Below are 20,131 nucleotides of genomic sequence, written 5' to 3'. Positions count from 1 at the left end.
ACCACCATTAACGAAAAGCTTGAAGTTTGCGCTTGCTGTTAGTGGTGGTGAGGTGTGTGGGTGGAGTTCGAAAGGCCTCAAGTCGACAGAAACATGTTTGTTTACAAAATGTTGATGTGGCCTTTTCAATTGTTGGTCTTGAATTGCCAAAGTTACAGCAGATTGAATATGACGGATTTTGGGAGAACAATTCGGCTCGGCTCTTTTTTTTTTTGCTTCTTAGTATAATTTCTGACAAAATACAGTTTTCGGACATTCTATTCTGTAGCTTATTGAATTATACAAAAACCAATTCATATAATTTCAGGGCATCTCCCAGTTTGATGTCCCCGCCTCAGCAGCAACTACTGAACGGTCCTACAACACTCGGTAAGAATGCCACCAATCATGCTGTATCAATGCATATAGCAAGCACTCATCCGATGTCTACATTGAAAAACATAGCCCAGGAAGTGATAAACCGGACCAGCGGAGGTTTGGAAGCTAGCCCCTCGCCGGTTGCTGGTAGTACACTGGTGCAGCAACAACCCTCGCAAACTGGTGTCCAATCCCAGCAGCAACCTCCGTCGGCCCAGCAACAACCTCAGCCCCAGCCCGATACAAGACAACCCGGTGGTCAACCTGTACAACCAGGTCAGCAGCAGCCCGGAGCTCAACAACAGCAACCACCACAACAACAAACGCAACCGCAGCAACAACAGCAGCAGCAACAGCAGCCGTTTACCCTGGTGGATCCGGCCAACAGTGCGAACTCTCTGATACCTACGTCGTCATCTACTGCCATCAGCAACGGGCCAAATGCTATCATCAACACTAGCACTAGCATAGTTGCAAATACGGCGAATCCTAACGTGACCAGCGCCAGTATGAAAGTAAGCGGCACCAACGAAGCGCACATACCGCCGCTATTAGGCGTGGCGCCACTCGGCCCCTCGCCGCTGCAGAAAGAACATCAGATACAAGTAATGACGGAGAAAGTATGGGTTGTTCGGTAATTTCTAATCGCTGTTAACTGTTTTGATTCCAGTTCCAAATGATGGAAGCCGCTTACTACCACTTGCCAACGCCGAGTGACTCTGAAAGGCTAAAGTCCTACTTGCAACGTCAGCCCGTGCAGACACCTCCGCATTATCCACAGGTAAATATGATCAATGATACTTGATAAGCTACAGCTCATACCTATGCTTATGTCGAATCAAGTGTGCTACAATTTTATAATGAACTCGATCCTGGGCAATCGTTTTTAGAGTATGCTAGGCTTCCGGCTTGGGCAGGGGGACCTATGTTGGGCACTTGCTACTATAACTGATTTTTTGGACACGATCAGATACGTGCAGCATCTAATCATGTTCAAAAATTCAGATCAATCGGTTTGAAATTGACTGAGTTATAGCAGCAAGTGTCCAAAATAGTCCCCCCTGCCCAAATGGTCTCAGACCCTACATTCTAAATGTCGCCTTTCTTGTGAATGGGGTAGATGACCGTTACCCTCAACTCCTTCGGTTTTTGGTGCAGGCAAGCGTCCAACTTTTCTGGGCCTATCTTGAGTTCAACTACGATACCATCCTTGCCAGCGGCTTTGTTGAATTTGAGCTGATGAATAGTATCATTAACTTCCCTTAGCGTTGGAGTTGAATCAGCTCCGTACTCTGCTGCACTGACGTAGTCGTTTTCTTCGTGCCCTGATCTCCCGTGCCTACGTTCTTCTCGCCATTTAGGTACGCATCTAAGTGCCGCTTCAAGCTTTCAATCACCTCTTATCCTTCCGTGAAGAGGCTCCCGTCCCGATGTCAATTATTCACAGGTCCGGTTGAACGTATATGTTTGCTTGTATTTGTCGCCAAAAATGTGGAGGCATGGCACAACTACTAGGGTATTGTACCATTTGGGCAGGTGTACCTATTTTGGGCCTTTGTCGCTATAACTAAGTCAATTTCAAACCGATTGATTTGAATGTTTGTACAAAGTTAGATACTGTACGCAGGGCCCTACATTTTCAATTTCAATTGAAATTTTCAGGTGAAGTTTGTAAACAATGTTTTCAATCGTCAATGGAAGCAAGGCGCCGTCGTCGTCGCCCAGTCCGACTGTCATCGTCACCGATGAACCGACGGTGCTGCGCCGTCGCAGATGCCGCTTTGTTTCGCACTCACAAGCTCACGCACGCTCGTTCGACATCGAATGAATTTCTCTGTTATAACTCAATGGGGCACGTTCGGTGTAGTACTAGATTTGTAGTAATGAGCTGAATTTTAGTATGGTGAGAAGGTCAATTCTCCGTTTCTGCAATAAAATGGTGCAAAAAGCGTGGGTATTATGATTCCTTGCTTAATTTGATGCTGTTTGAGCAAAACTTTGGATAACTATGTAGTTTATGTTGAAAGAAATGAAGAAAACAACAACACTGTTGCCCAAAGTTTTGCTCAAACAGCATCAAATTAAGCAAGGAATCATAATACCCACGCTTTTTGCACCTTTTCATTGCAGAAACGGAGAATTGACCTTCTCACCATACTATAATTCAGCTCATTACTACAAATCTAGTACTTCGCCGATCTGTCCTATTAATGAGTGTAACAACCGACATATCTGTGTAATGTTGATGTATGCTATGCATATTTTACTGAAATAGTCTATTACCCATAAAAAAATTAAGCAAACATACGTTTTAGATAATTTGAAAATTTTAATTGAAGCCCAGTCGGTGTGAAAATGAGCCGCCGCCCGTCGTTGCGTCGAAGAAAGCGACAAGAAGGGCGGATGAAGCGAAGCGCTTGGATGTTGTTGTGAATGTACCCGTCGTCGGTGTCCGTCCGATGCTGATGGGCGCTCGCTTTCAGCGTCATGTTTTGGTTTCGATGATGTAGGCCCCTGACTGTACGTGCCTAACTCTATACAAAATTTTAAATCAATCGGTTTGACATTGATTTAGTTATAGCGGCAAGTGCCCAAAATAAGTACACCTGCCCAAATGGTACAAGACCCTACTTCAAAATTATCGTATCACAAACACCACTTTGTCCCATGTGCTATGGAAAATGGAAAACATTGCTCCCGTCCTTATTTTTGCATCTTTCGGCTCGCGGTACATAGCCGTTCCGGGATGCCGCTTCGTCTTGGTCGCATTTTTTCCTTCTTAAAGGCGGGTCTGCTGTTTCCGTTTCTGTTTTTTATCGTTCTATTGTAACAGATAAAAACATTGGAACCTTATAAATTCACATTCTGGTTTTCGTATCGGACTCCACGTTTAGGCACTAGGAGGCAATCAGTTAAGTACTAGATTGAAAGTAGTGAGCTGGATTTTTGTATGGCGAGATGATCAATTCTCCATTTCTGCAATGAAATCGTGTAAACAGCGTGGGTTATATGATTTATTGATTAATTTGATGCTGTTTGAGCAAAAGTTTGGGTAACTGTGTTGTTGAAGTTGCAGGAAAAAATAATACAACAACACAGTTATTCAAACTTTTGCTCAAATAGCATCAAATTAGCCAATAAATCATATAACCTACGCTGTTTGCACCATTTCATTGCAGAAATGGAGAATTGATCATCTCACCATACAAAAATCCAGCTCACTACTTTCAATCTAGTACTTCACTGATTGCCTCCTCTTGGATACGAAAAATAAAATGGAACATTACAAATGCACAAAACACAAACATGCAACACATAACATAAAATGTGCCCAGTTATCTAAATAGATAACGAAGTACAATCCCAGGATAACAAGGTATCATTATTGTTCTTGGTCCATCAGTCAATCCTGTAGGGTGCCTGTACCAGTTATTGCACTACCTAAGCAAAACTATTTCTACAAAAATAAGAAGACCGTCAAATGTTATCGATGAACATAATGGGGCACATTCGGTGTAGTACTAGATTTGTAGTAATGAGCTGAATTTTAGTATGGAGAGATGATCAGTTCTCCGTTTCTGCAATGAAATGGTCCAAAAAGCGTGGGTATTATGATTCCGTGCCTAATTTGATGCTGTTTGAGCAACACTTTGGATAACTATGTTGTTTATGTTGCAAGAAATGGAGAAAACAACAACACTGTTGTCCAAAGTTTTGCTCAATCAGCATCAAACTAGGCAAGGAATCATATTACCCACGCTTTTTGCACCATTTCATTGCAGAAACGGATTGATCGCGCACGGATGGGACATTTCTTTCCTACGTTGTGTAATTAATTAACGATCTTGAGGTGACCGTCCGGCCATGGCGGAGGTATGGATAATACTGATTTATTGAAGTGCGAATTGGGATACAATACATTCATATAGTGGTACAGTATACATATTGGTGGGGCAATACATTTGCACGAACATACCGGCCCCCAAAACCTACGGTTTTCAATTAATCTACATGGAATAATGAACAGAGTACTAACGAACATGACGCTAACTGTGATGGACACAACAACTGCACAAGTATCCGGCTGTCGCACTCGCCATTGTTGATGAGCATGGTTCTTGACGAAGCTTGGTGCAGCCCCCGAAGAGCCAAGAACGCTTCATGCTCTGCCAGATGGCTACCCTGCTGGGCCACACCATCGTAGCTGGGAGGGAAGCGGAATCCTCGGAGTGATGATAAACGATCACAATAGGCCATGCACTCGATGATATTTACACAAACGAAATGATGAAACCGCAGGCTGTAGTGTAGGCATGGATGTATAGTTCAGCTAGCCAACTCGATGAGCCCATTGCTGCTACGTTGAATGGCATACTATAGAATGCGGACGACGGATGATTTGCTCCATTAGGTAGATAGAAACTTGGAACTATTTCACTGCGTTTGATATTGATGATCGTTTTTCAGCGTTTTTCGGTCACGGCACCAAATTATGATCGCGCACGGATGGGACATTTCTTTCCTACGTTGTGTAATTAATTAACGATCTTGAGGTGACCGTCCGGCCATGGCGGAGGTATGGATAATACTGATTTATTGAAGTGCGAATTGGGATACAATACATTCATATAGTGGTACAGTATACATATTGGTGGGGCAATACATTTGCACGAACACGGATAATTGAGCTTCTCATCATACTAAAATTCAGCTCATTACTGCAAATCTAGTACTTCACCGATCTGTCCTATTGTTAATTTAGGTCCCACTTTGCACTATTTACATGCATTCCTTATGGGATTAGCCATAACTGGTACACTATGGCGAAATAGGGTGCAAGGAAGCCGAGACGTTAAGGATAATAAATTATTTCTATCATAATTTGCAAATTGTGAAGTTTTAATGATTGCAACCATCTTTTGTGATCGTGATCTGTTGTTCACGATTTTTTTTCTTGATTTGCATCATTAAAAGTCGTATTTGAGGTACTATAGCCATAACTGGTACACTGAGCATAATCGTATTTTTTTTTTCTGGCTGGTTGCCTTTAGTTGACAACGATATTTGCTTTCATAGCTTGTGTTTGGTCTTGGAGTTTCTAATCCTAAGAAAGGCCTCTCGATTAGGACAACAACACAGGATCATCTGCCGTTTGATGTCCCTGTTAGGGGACGTCTTGCGTGTTTTTTACTGGATCGCTGCCCGAAATGACTAAAGCGCTACAAATGCACATTAAAGTGGACAGTTGTACAAATCACAGTATACAGTGCAGCATAAACTGACAAAATGTTCACAACAGTTTATAAACGTAGCACTATGTTCTGTCGGGATCCATGCTGCAGCATTTTGCCTGCGCTGTACTCTTCTCCTTCAAAATCGCTTTGCACTCCTCGTCAAACTACTCGTTCTGTCACCTCCGTTCCACGCGTACCCGAAGCAGACATATTGTTCGTGCAGTTGAAAATCTGAATTTTTGACACGCGAAAATCGATTTTTCTCTTAAACCGTGTGTCGGACGTACATCGGGCACAATGCGCTGGATAGAGGGCCAGGTCCGCTGTCCAACGCACTATGTCCGACGTTAAGTTTCATGTATGGATTTTGAGATTATTTCGATGGTCGGGTGTGGGGAAACTGCGGGTTTCAACCGCGACGACAATACCGCTGCCTCGAAATTCTGCTCGTTGCTGAGCCACCATCCGGTTGCTTCAGTCGCTCTAGGTTGTATGTACCGTGATGATCACCTGTACATGGCTGATGAAGGAAAGTTTGGGGTGTAGCTTGACCATCAACAGGTGCTTGAAAAAGTGTGCCGTCCAACAATCAGAACGTGGTCGATTTGCGATTTCGTTAACTATGGTGATCTGCAGGTGTAACGGTAAGGGAGGCTGTGTTAGAAGAAAGTGCTACGAATGGCCATGTTCTTAGAGGCGATGAAATGATGGGTAGTAGGGCATTTTCGTTCGTCAGCTGATCACTTGAAATTCCTTCTAATGGCATACCTGAGCGTTTAGGTTATATGATGCCGAACCAGTGTATCAGCGAGTATGCGGGTGCACTGTCACGTATCAGGTTCCAATCGCATTTCAATTTTATTTGCTATGGGTGTCGCCTTTGATATTGGTAGGCATTTTTCTATTGTTAACTTTTAGCAGCTTGTCATTTTACGGCAGGCTCACAGGACCCGTCCACTGGTTTTACGAGGTTAATGCTTCAGGACGCGCGCCGTTGTAAAAAGTCCAACACTACCCAAAAACCTCGCCCGTCGTATTCAGTGCGAGTGCGGTGCAGTTTCAACTGCTTGAAAGGTTAACCTTCCCGTAAGCTAAAGGTTCTGTACGGGTTGTGAGCATAAAATCAATATGTTTAAGACATACCAGCAAATCTGGTAATATGCCAGTAAAAGGGCAATATGCATCATTGTACCCTTGCTTGCGTCGCCGCACACTGGGGCAGGATTGAAAATACACGGAAAAAACCTCTAGATCGTCGAGATATCGAGATACGTACTCGGTGTCTTCAGAGAAAATATTTCTATGAACAAGGTCGATATTCTGAACGGTAGCATATTTTTCTTACGTTATTCGCATAAAAGTCCTATAAGTCATTTTGGCCATCTTTCATTTTAGCGGTATGGTGTCTTCGGCAAAGTTGTTTGGCTATTTATGCTAAAAAAGTTTGCCAAAGACGTCAAATTTCCAAAGACTACTGTTCTTGAGATATTAGTCGTTTTATAAAATACCTACCTAAAATCGAGTTTTTTCATTAAATTACGTTTGTAAACAAATTTAATGTCCGTTTTCGAGTTATAATAATGAAAAATACTAAAATTAAACATATGTAAAATAAATTAGTTGGAAAAAACAAAATATGCATTGATTTTTCATAGAAAGTTCCTGAAATTCACGCAAAATGTATATAGGACGTTCTTGCAGTCGGGCAAGTTCGGGCAAGTTTTTTCATCGGCGATGACCTAAAAAATACATAAGCTTTCATGTAAATTTTTTTCACCGACATAACACCGCTAGCCATCATGGTTTCCCATAGCGAAAATCATCATGACTACAGGTCGCAAGCCCTGGCAAAGTGTGGAACGTTTTGATGGCTGTGATCCCTGACCATCATGTAATCAAAATCCCAGGGATACTCAAGTGATCATACTGTTGGGTTGTGGGGGTTGCGTGTGTGGGGTGCATATATTGACAAGCATTGCTATGGATCGTTAGGGCTGAGTAGGAGCGGGGAATGGATCTACGATTGCTGAATTGCGATTATACCTACTATAGTCGTGGTTTAACAGTGGTGGCGCCGCTTTTCGCTTGTGTTCGGCCTAGGTGGTTTGTTTAGGCGGTGCGGTTAGGTCTGTATGTACTTCGTACATGCAGTGCGTACGGCTTCAGCATTGTGGTTACTTGGGTAGTGTAGGATAATTGGGTTTGGGACTGAGGAGGTCGTCATTGATTCTGTCGACACCATTGAGTGTTCATTGTTTGCGGTTGTATTGGTGACGATTTCTTCAGCTTTATAATCTCATTTATACCACGCACAAACTTTGGGAACAGGGACTGCTTTGTAATGCAAGAGAGGGATTTAAACTCTGCGTTACGGGTTGGGTGAGGTCATGCAGATAGAAGCAACCCAGGTGAGCTTGCGGCTCGAGTTGTGATGGATGAATGAGTGCAGTGTGTGTGGAGTGCGCTACCCTGTGGGTGCAGTTGAGTCCGGGTTGGAGTGGAAAGAGACCCTTCTCTACCCTAGATCGGTTTCGGTTGTACGGGCGGGGTAGTGTTTGTCTTATTTGTAACGTGTTGTGCGTGATTTGCGGCCCGAGCCGCGTGGTTACTTGGGAAGTATTGTGCTCTGCAATCTAGATTTTGGTTTTAAGGTGAAGCTATGGCTGGGCTGTGCCTCGGATTTGTTGGGCGCAGGTCGGGAGATCTGGTGGCGGTTTGTGCTGGAGGGTTTGCTCGATTGGTTATCCACTGGTGGTGGCCAGTCGATCGACTATTCGCGCAGCCTGTCATTTGGTTCTTGGGGCTTGTGCTCTCGAGGTTCGGGGCGTTGCTTCGTTATATCTTCACTTTAATACTAATATTCCTTGTTTGATTAACTGACTATTATGTCCAGGCGCTTAACTCATTCTATTTCATAGATTGCCAGATTTAAGGGTAATGGTTCAATAGGGTGTTAGCAATCAGAGTGGATTAGAACGAGTTGGCGCCTCTAATACACCAACACTAACACACATACACCAATACTTACACGCACACATGCACCTACAACTAGCTGTAAAAGACCAGTGGGCGGGACAATGGTGCCTACCCAACAGTTGTAGGTGGGGTGTTTGGCTTAGCTACATGACTTGGTCCGGCAAGCCCATAAACATCAATTGGTAGACGTATTGCCTAGTGAAAAGACAACGCAGATGGGCGAAAGCCAGGGGATGCGTTGATAATAGCAGAATAGCAGAATAGCAGAATGTAAATTTTTTTCACCGACATGATATTTGATGATTTTTTTAAAATAGCGTTCAAAGTTTACTGTTTTGTGTGAATTAGTACAACATTTTTGCACATATTTTACCATGTTGTATGTTGCCAAGTGAACCATGAGAAGTATAAATGCAATCTAGTTACAGGTTTCGTCATATTTAAGCTCCAAACAAATTGTAAAACATAAAAATGTCCTAAACACGCCATTTAGCCTTGGTTTTATCATTATCTTAAATAATTTTATTTAATAAAAATATTGTTTGTGTAATCAATGATCTAAAAACTCACTTTTATTGGCGTTTCGGACATTTTTGTGTTTTACAATTTGTTCGGAGCTTAAATATGACTAAACCTGTAACTAGATTGCATTTATACTTCTCATGGTTCACTTGGCAACATACAACATGGTAAAATATGTGCAAAAATGTTGTACTAATTCACACAAAACAGTAAACTTTGAACGCTATTTTAAAAAAATCATCAAATATCATGTCGGTGAAAAAAATTTACATGAAAGCTTATGTATTTTTTAGGTGATCGCCGATGAAAAAACTTGCCCGAACTTGCCCGACTGCAAGAACGTCCTATATACATTTTGCGTGATTTTCAGGAACTTTCTATGAAAAATCAATGCATATTTTGTTTTTTCCAACTAATTTATTTTGCATATGTTTTATTTTGATATTTTTCATTATTATAACTCGAAAACGGACATTAAATTTGTTTACAAACGTAATTTAATGAAAAAACTCGATTTTAGGTAGGTATTTTATAAAACGACTAATATCTCAAGAACAGTAGGCTTTGGAAATTTGACGTCTTCGGCAAACTTTTTTAGCATAAATAGCCAAACAACTTTGCCGAAGAAACCATACCGCTAAAATGAAAGATGGCCAAAATGACTTATAGGACTTTTATGCGAATAACGTAAGAAAAATATGCTACCGTTCAGAATATCGACCTTGTTCATAGAAATATTTTCTCTGAAGACACCAAGTACGTATCTCGACATCTCGACGAGCTAGAGGTTTTTTCCGTGTATTTTCAATCCTGCCCCAGTGTGGCCGGCGCAGTTGGACGCTAGAGCACAGACAAACAGACGACTCACTCTACCCATTTACCATCGTTTCCCTTTTTAACGCACTATTCAAATATTCTGTAGTTCGCAAATCTCTTACTCATGGCGCTCGCATCGTTTTTGCTCCTGTTTGACGTTTGCTCACTACCGCCATCTACTCAGTGGATTTGCGAAATACATCGTAATGGGACACGTTCGGTGTAGTACTAGATTTGTAGTAATGAGCTGAATTTTAGTATGGTGGGAAGGTCAATTCTCCGTTTCTGCAATGAAATGGTGCAAAAAGCGTGGGTATTATGATTCCTTGCCTAATTTCTCCTAATTTCCAAAACTTTGGATAACTATGTTGTTTATGTTGCAAGAAATGGAGAAAACTACAACACTGTTGCCCAAAGTTTTGCTCAAACAGCATCAAATTAGGCTAGGAATCATAATACCCACGCTTTTTGCATCATTTCTTTGCTGAAACGGAGAATTGTCCTTCACATCATACCGTGAGGTCGCCATTCACCGCTCATTCAACGGCATTTTCGTAAAATATATGACATTAAAAATTGACGTTTGCGAATATTGCACTTTAATTTACGTTAACAACTCAACAATTATGTTGTTATTATAGAAAAAATATAAAACGATTGTAAAATATGTTTACAACCGAAAAAATAAAAATTCAAATATGTTATCTCTTGGCTCCTATTACCGCTCATGCATCCATTCACCGCTCATAATGGACCCATTCACCGCTCACTGGATTATTTTTTCATGGAATCACAGAAACTATTCATTTATAAAAACCAAATAACTTTTATTTACCAAAGTATTGATGATTCATGACGTTCAGTTCAACCTGTTTTGTCAAAATGGAATCTTTAACGGGTTTTACCTGTTGGATATTTCTTCCGCTGTTTGCCCTGAACAGTTCCCATGTTGTCCCGCAGCGCAGTGTGAGAAATATTTTTTGAGAACGTGATTTCAGGTATACCCATATAAACACATGGTGAAATGAAAGTTTTTTAATGTGGCAGCATGTTACATTCACTTTTGTTACGATACTTTACTAACATTTGACCATTTTTGTATGATTGACCCAAAATGAGCGGTGAATGACGACCTCACGGTACTAAAATTCAGCTCATTACTACAAATCTAGTACTTCACCGATCTGTCCTATTAGCATTGGGCGGTTATACTTTTGTGACGATGATTTTAATCGCACTTTGTTCCAAGTGATACGTCTGTTTGTCTGTGGTTAGAGCGTGCGACCGTGCCGAGCTCTCGACGCATACTGATTAGGCACCAGCAAAACAAACTGCTTGGTGGCTATGCGGAGTGCGAGAGTATGTAAATCTCGGCTCCATAAAAATAATTCGCTCTCACTAGTTACAAGCGAGTAACTACAGTGTAGATAATTAGTGGACACAAACGCGAGTGTGTTGTGGATTGGCATCTAAACCGAACGAGAGATTGGTTTGGGAAATAGGACTGTTCACGGTGTGGCTTCGAGTCAGTTTGGCTTTCTATTCCGCAGAATCATTACTTATCTGTGGCTTAGTTGGTTTAAGCTCCGGTCTAGCGAATACGGAGTCGTGGGTTGGAATCCCACCAGAACGCGATTTTTTCACAAATTTCATCTCTGAATCTGTCAATTAGTAACATTTCGTACCTTCTGATTATAAATTTTTCAAGTAACAAAATCTATTTCATATAAAATTAATTATTCAACTGCCATGGTTCACTTGATAAAATTTCCTTTAAATATGTTTTTTTTTTCTTGTTTTACAGCAACCACTTCCACATTCTGACACGGTAGAGTTTTTCCAACGCCTCTCGCCTGAAACGTTGTTCTTTGTGTTTTACTACATGGAGGGCACCAAGGCGCAGTATCTGGCGGCAAAGGCTCTCAAAAAGCAAAGCTGGCGATTTCATACGAAGTATATGATGTGGTTCCAGCGCCATGAAGAGCCGAAGATCATCAACGAAGAGTTCGAACAGGTAGGTGGAAACATCACTTCTTCCGATTCATAGTTATGCCATTTTGAAATTTGCTATTTTTTCGTTCATCCAGGGCACCTACATCTACTTCGACTACGAAAAGTGGGGTCAGCGAAAAAAGGAAGGATTCACTTTTGAATACAAGTACTTAGAAGACAGGGACCTGAATTGATCTACGATGATTGTGGAACTTCTTTTTAAAAAAATATTATAAAAATGGAAAACTGAAAAAATAAAAAAATCGGAAAATATACTGAAAGCATATTTAAAACCAACAAAACAAGGGTCAAGTTGAACAAAATCGAAACGCACTGTAAAAGTATACCGCCACCATCGAAGAGCGTGAGAGTATTTTTCCGTTCGCACCCCGTTGCGAAATACCGCGGGTATTCGTGCTGGTTCCATACTTCGATGCTTTTAGTGAAAATCGTCTTAGAACAATACGCAGTGCGCTCGTTTTCTGCATCAGAGAATCCTTATTGCGAGAGAGTGAAAGACGGCGACACCCAATCCTAAGTAATATGTTAGGTTTTGTTATGGTTTATTAGCGAATTCGTTTTAAAACCATAATAAAACTGGAAGTCGTTACAGGAGATTCGTCTTCAACCCCGCAGAGACAGTCCCACAGAGTAGAGAAAGATCCCAGCAAAACAGAAAGAGTACGAAATGGAATATTAACCACTTTCAACTGTTGATTGGCATTGTCCAAATTGCTCAGAACATCGCCCAAAACTTGAAAACTTTACAAGCACACATCCACACGCATATTATTACAGTGACTGTGAGTTGTGCAGCTTTATGTAGAGATTTTGCGTTTATTCTCCTTTTGTTACGTCCGGCTATGGAAATTTACTCATGTTTGTTTTATTCATCGCTTATATTTGTACTGCCATCCATTGAGGTCGTATTAGGGTTCGTTACTTTGGATTCCAATTTGTTTGAATTGTTCCATGTACTAGTTGTCCTGCCGTTTTTTCACCTGAAGAAACTTTCATTGTTATGCAAATGGATACAATACTTGTTTGAAGCGCTAAAAGTAAAAGTTAAATGTTACAAAATTATTTAATTACAAATTCATTCATGACGGCAACTTTTGTTTGCAACGCTATTGACAGATGTGTAAAGCATTTTTAATTTTCAATAAAAAGAATCACAATTGATTAGAAGCGACAGGATCGACGGAACTGTTTTTATCATGTACAGTGTGACATCTATTTTTGCTTAGAGTTATTAAAACAGAATCCAATATAACGAAATAAACACACACACAAAAAAAGAGAAAATCACAAAAAGTAAGCAGTTTTTTCATACGCCAGTCTCTAAAATAAAGTCATCATCATTATAGTTGTAGTAGGGAAAATCAGTCATTGTAGAACAAGACTAACTCAGCGTATAAAAATAAGGCATTCATTTTATAAATATACACACAACACACCAACCACCAAATGCAATGCAAGTAAAAATAGATCATCAGACGTATGGAAACAACAAACCATCTCTACTGAAAATATTAGAACACGTTTTTGAACAGCATAAACTAGCGAGAATAGCGCCCGTTTCTTTTTTACCGGAAAGAAATTGCTCCTTCCATGCGTTTAACTCACCTAAACCAGAAAACTGTACATCTATATCTGGTTCGAGAGCCAAGAAAAATGAAATAGAAAACAGTTTGTGGAACAGTAACCAACTATAACTAAAAAGCCCCATAAGCCAGGAACGACCGGCGACCGTTCTTAGTCTAAATAAATGAAAGTGGTTAAAAAACATTGTTCAATTGATATAAGGATAGCAACAACACAGTTGAAATCAGAAAAATAAGAGAAAAATGAAACAAGAAATGAGAAAATGAAACTGCATTCAAATGTGATTTATAACTATAGATAAAATAAAAACAAAATACACTTATATTAAAATTGGGTTTGTATGTCCGTTCATTCTCTGCTTGCTATAGATTCTGTCTGCTTCCTGTCGTTCTTTGCCCCTCTGTCATCGGTTCATGTTTTGCTTCTGTCTCGTCTGCTTGTCAACAGGGATGGGATCAATCATTGCAAAAATAATTAAATCCCTACTTGCTAAAATGCTATCGAAAAAAAAACTGCGATTGGACTGTTATCTTGTAGGGTAAAGCGGGGCAATTTTACCACCCTAAGCAACAGTCAATTTAAGATGCAGAAAACAACGTTCAATCTCTCGCGCATCGTATGGCCATCATCATTATGCAGCCATTCCATACAAAAACGATATAGTGCAACTCTGATTGTCGTGAAACTTGGTGGGTTCGTAGTTCTTCGAAATTAATTAGACCCGTATTTTTTTATTTCACCATTAGAGTGACCAATTTTCAGAAAGGATGGTCCTAAAAATCAAGGTCTTTAAAAACTAAAATACCGTTAAGTCGCCATTCACCGTGGGCCTTCGAATATTTTTTCATTATTTCCATATTAGGTACAATGGAATCGTATGACAATTTCACTTTGATTTCACCAATACAACACTAATGAATTGTTACCATGTCAAAACGCAGGTTAGAAACTTTTTACAGTACCATTTTGACACTAAAGTGTGTTTACATGAAGCAATATTTTGCTCGTTCACTGCATTCGTAGTAAAAAAAAACAAAAACTGCGCTTACGTGATTTAAGTGATTAACTAAATGTAGTTACGAAATTATTTCACCAAGGAGCAATTAAATTCACCTATCAGTGGCCGAATTCCGGTGCACAGTTTCTCCGAAGAGAAGAATTTTTCTTCCATTGCCCACCAGCAAGAAAATTTTCTTCTCTTCGAAGAAAAAGTGCGCCGGAATTTGCCTACAGCAGGTATGTATTTTGCATTGTCGAAGCAAGTTTACCAAGAAAGTACGATTCCACTTATTTATTAATTGAAACAAAAGGGCACGGTAAATGGGTACCCTTAAAATCAATGGTCTCCATTCACCGTGCCCCATGTTGCCCCATATAGGGGTAGGCGGGGCAATATGGACACCCGGGGCAGAATGGACACTCTCAATATTTTGAAATATTCGAACTTTTTTGAACTTTTAATGAATGCAGCATATAGTCCGTTTATCTAAAACTTAGTTTCAGGAAAGAAACATTCGAAATTAAAATTATACTTGATTTTACACGAAAAATTTGCGTCCTCCGTTTTTTTGTGCATGGAAATAATAATTTTCACACCATCTAAAATAAGATTTAGTGATTAATTTGTTGCAGGTCGATTAAAACCTGATATTTCTAGAACACATGCAAGTAGTTTTGCTGTATCTACATGCTTAACATGTTTATATTTTCTTCTTTAACATTCATTTTTTTTAAATATAGGGGTAGGCGGGGCAATATGGACACCCTAAGGTTTTTGCCAACTTTACCTGGCAAGATGTCAAAAAAGTTTAGTTTTTTTGATACATGTATCCTTTTAAAGTCTATTTAGCATCTATTGCATAACAACTCACGAAGAAAAATGATTTATCCACTTCAAAAAATGTTTTGAAAAATGTTAGTTTTTCATGACCGTCTTCAAGCATACGGGGCAGAATGGACACCCCCATGGGGCAATATGGACACGATGAGACTTTTACGAATTTCGTACATTATTTACACCTATAAAGTCATTTCATTACAAAACAACTATTATGGATGAATAATATGCCGAAGTAGTTCATTTTTGTTCAGTTAATTTAAATTTAGGCTGTTTTGGATAAAGCTTCGTTTTTGTCGGCATGTACAGCTGTGCCTAGAACAACTATTTTCCACTGTTGGTTGGTTTGTGATTTAGGTTATATTTTTCCCTTGCCGCTTCTTTCAAAAAGGTGAGTGTCCATTTTGCTCCGGCAGCAGAAGATATTTCCAAACTTGATTTTTGATATAATAATGAAGAAAATATAAACATGTTAAGCATGTAGATACAGCAAAACTACTTGCATGTGTTCTAGAAATATCAGGTTTTAATCGACCTGCAATAAATTAATCACTAAATCTTATTTTAGATGGTGTGAAAATTATAATTTCCATGCACAAAAAAACGGAGGACGCAACTTTTTCGTGTAAAATCAAGTATAATTTTAATTTCGAATGTTTCTTTCCTGAAACTACGTTTTAGATAAATGGACTATATTCTGCATTCATTAAAAGTTCAAAAAAGTTCGCATATTTCAAAATATTGAGTGTCCATTCTGCCCCGGGTGTCCATATTGCCCCGCCTACCCCTCTCTTGCAAGTTATTACTCAAAATGAATATAAACGACGAAAATTGACTTTGATAGGTGGTTTTGATCATTTTCAAACAAAAGAGAAGTTATCCTCTGATACACGGTGAATGGGTACTAGGGTGGCCCACACTTATATGAAAAACAAAAATTTCGAAAAATGTCAAGTCTTACCTCCTAAATCAGTTGTTTTGGACTCCCAGAAGCCACGTTCAAAATTTGAGCAAAATCGGTTGAGCCTAAGGGGGCGCTCAAAACGCTTGAAGTTTGTATGGGAAAACTAGGCAAAATGTATGCAGAATTTTTAAGTTATCGAATTCTGCCGCTAGGTGGTGCTGCGTGCGTTCAATAATCAAACCCTTTGGTATTATTGTACACTGAAAAAATAAATCACATATCCAATGGAAAATTTCCATTAGTTTGGGTATATAACTGTCATTGGATTTTCCGATGAAAATTTCTTCGGAAATATCACATGAAATTAATACGGCCTATGGAAAACATTAGGAAATCACATAGCTTCTATTGGAAAATCACATAACTTCACAAAATCTATGTGATATTCCCATAAAATTCAATGGACACGCGTATGAAAACAGTCCATGTGAAAATCAGATGAAAACAATGTGAAAACTTTTTTCAGTGTAGGTGAGTATATGCCAAACAACTTTGTCGAAGACCGCAAAGTGATCCGATGGCTGTGAAAAAAGTTATACCCTAGGCAAAGTGAGGCAAAGTGTTGAGATTTCATTATTGATATTAATCCTTTATATGTATTGGAAAAACTAAAATTAAGTTTATCCTCACTTTACTTAGGGTATAACTTTTTCCACACACCTTGGATCACTTTACGGTCCTCGACAAAGTTGTTTAGCATATTGTCACCTACAAAAATATCAAAGGGTTTGATTATTGAACGCACACAGCGCCACCTAGCGCTAGGGCCTTGGCTAGGGCCCATATAGCCGAGGCGGTAAACGCACGGGTATTCAGCATGACCATGCTGAGGGTGACGGGTTCGATTCCCGGTCGGTCCAGGATCTTTTCGTAAAGGAAATTTCCTTGACTTCCTTGGGCATAGAGTATCTTCGTGCCTGCCACACGATATACGCATGCAAAATGGTCATTGGCAGAGGAAGCTCTCAGTTAATAACTGTGGAAGTGCTCATAGAACACTAAGCTGAGAAGCAGGCATTGTCCCAATGAGGACGTTACGCCAAGAAGAGAGAAGAGAGAGAGCGCCACCTAGCGGCAAAATTCGAAAACTCAAAATTTCTGCACACATTTGGCCTAGTTTTCCCATACAAACTTCAAGCGTTTTGAGCGCCCCCTTAGGCTCAACGGATTTTGCTCAAATTTTGAACGTAGCTTCTGGGAGTCCAAAACAACTGATTAGGAGGTAAGACTTGGCATTTTTCGAATTTTTTGTTTTTCATATAAGTGTGGGCCACCTTAATGGGTTCCCACTACAACGGTTAATGGTGACCTACCACGGAATCAGGCGACCTTCCCATCCTCTACTAAATGTACTATATCATTAATTTTTGTGAAAATATTTCTACTTTTGTGGTTATTACTTTAATCCTAACAAATTGCTATTGGAATACGACTGACGTATGGTTGACTCTCTCGATTAACGGCTACGCAGTCTTGGGATTTAAAAAACGAGTTGTTTTATTCACGCGACGTTTCGACACGGGGATAGTGTCTTCCTCAGGGGGAAAAATAATTACTATCGTTTTTTGTCAATTGTTTTGTCTAACGATAGTAATTATTTTCCCCCTAAGGTAGACACTATCCCCGTGTCGAAACGTCGGGTGAATAAAACAACTCGTTTTTCAAATCCCAAGACTGCGTAGCCGTTAATCGAGAGATTCTAACCAATAATGAAGGCAATTAACAGCGGTACCAACAATGTTTATAAGATTGGTGTAAAACGACAGCCTTTATTCGCCTTAAATTTTCTTAGACCCACGGTGAATGGCGACATGATGGTATTCAAAAAATCATAACTTTTGAACCAGTTGACCGATTTAAAACTTTTTTTTTTGTTTGAAAGCTATTGAATTCTAGTTTTTAGGAAAAATACGTTGAATGGGCCAAATTGCGTTTTTGTGCAAGAAATATGCAAATATATTAGTTTTTTTACGTTTTCATGGTCTCGGGACCAAAGGGGTACTCTGATTTTATATTTTTATCAGAAAACTCAGGAAATTTGGCGTAACAAATCAAAAAATCAGAGATGTTTTTTAGTTTTTGAGATATGATTTTTTGAAAATAAAAGGCCAAATTTTCCCACACAAAACATTTTTTTTAGATTTGATTATATTTTGAATCCTTATACATACATGTAAGGATACAAAAAAGACCAGGAACCACTCAAAAAAGCAATACAAGGCATAGTTTTACGAGAATTTACAATTTCAGGCAATTTTAGAGCAGCTAGCATGTTCTACAAAAGTAGTGCGTTCGAAACTTGAAGTGTAGTAAATGCTCTGTTTACTTTTATTCATTTGCACCAAAATTGTAGTATTTACTACAAAATTTTAGTAAACTGTGGATTACTACTTTTCATTCATACGGGCCATTACATGAAATGGCTGAAGTGCCTTACGTAACAAATAGGCAACCTTTAACTTCTTCTTCTTCTGTATGACTCTACGTTCCCACTGGAACTTGGCCTGCCTCTCTTCGACTTTGTGTTCTTTGAGCACTTCCACAGTTATTTGTTGAAGGGCTTTCTTTGCCTGCCATTGCATGAATTTGTACATTGTGAGGCAAACACAATGATACATTATGCCCAGGGAGTCGAGAAAATGTTCCCGATCGGAACGGGGATCGAACCCGCCGTCTCTGGATTGGCGATCCATAGCCTTAGCCACTAGGCTAACTGGAGACTCCAAACCAACCTTTAACCCTCGAGCAGTCGCGTCTTTGACTACCTGCAGCGACGCCGCGCTCACGCTGTGTACCACATGCGTGCATTTTTTATGGTGCGTGTACTCAGTACACGACGCACAGTGTTCGAAATCGATGATTTTGCGATCAAAATTAAATAACTTTGTTTAGGTTGGTTCTAGAGATTTGGCGTGTTCTACAAAGTTTTTCTGCATGTTAAAAGGCGTCTTCTGATGAAATGTAATTAATGATTAATCCCCCTAGAAGTGAGATAAAAAAATTATTTTTTCAAAAATATTTTTTAGAGGTTTGACGTCTTCGACAAAGTCGTAGCTCATAATAAGAGAAAAAACTTCGTAGAACATGTCAAAGCTCCACCTCTTACGGTTTTCGAGATATGGAACGTTTTGTGCGAAGTACCCCTAAAACTAGTTTTTTCAGTGTAGCTTTAACAGGTAAAATCCTATAGTTTTGTGACCTTCTACAAACTTGTTCAGAACGTCAAAATACACATTTCTTCCGAAGATGTCAAGTCATTATATCTTAAAACAAAAAAGTTATAGGCAAATTTATCATATTTTAAGGTGTACTTTGACCTTAAGTAACTATTTCCGGCGCAAAATGGCGCAGATGTCTCAGTCGGTAGGTGAAAGATTAGACTTTTTGCTATCTCTTGAGGGTGGAAACTCTCGTGGGCAAAAGTGGGAAAGGTGTTTTAAATGCAAGGCAAAAACGTATTATTTTGCCTGTAATACTGTAAAAATATATTAAAAAAATGATGCCCGCAGTAATTTTTAATGCACTGTGTTGCTTCTGGCAGAATCTCTACAAAGTTTGTGCAGAAGACAGTGCGTTTTTATCAGTAAAAATTGAAAAATCAGTAGAAAATATTGTTATAATCCGAGAGTTATAACTAAAGCTAGTTCTAAATAAAAGTATTTGAATTTCTTCAAACTTATGATAACATATGCTCAAACGATTGACCACCCACCTAATAGTCATACAATTGAATGGCTATAATGGTTAGAATAGTAAATACCTTCTAATTGGCTTCTTTAGCGATGTTGAGACACTTCCATATTCTGAATCTGCATGCCAAACTGAGCC

General features: G+C 39.5%; 1 protein-coding gene across 1 annotated transcript; it reads left to right on the top strand.

Moving 5' to 3' along the window:
• Positions 1 to 695: 695 nt before the first annotated feature.
• LOC134287665 (CCR4-NOT transcription complex subunit 3-like) lies at positions 696 to 12,172 on the top strand (the record flags this gene model as incomplete). The annotated part of the gene is given in 4 exon segments (XM_062850060.1): positions 696 to 962; positions 1,028 to 1,138; positions 11,710 to 11,919; positions 11,993 to 12,172. Coding segments are annotated over 4 exon segments (687 nt in total), but the record flags the coding sequence as incomplete, so codon positions are not given.
• Positions 12,173 to 20,131: the final 7,959 nt, after the last annotated feature.

Source organism: Aedes albopictus, chromosome 2 (assembly GCF_035046485.1).
Source record: "Aedes albopictus strain Foshan chromosome 2, AalbF5, whole genome shotgun sequence".
Classification (NCBI taxonomy): domain Eukaryota; kingdom Metazoa; phylum Arthropoda; class Insecta; order Diptera; family Culicidae; genus Aedes; species Aedes albopictus.
This window is presented reverse-complemented; position numbering and strand designations above follow the sequence as displayed.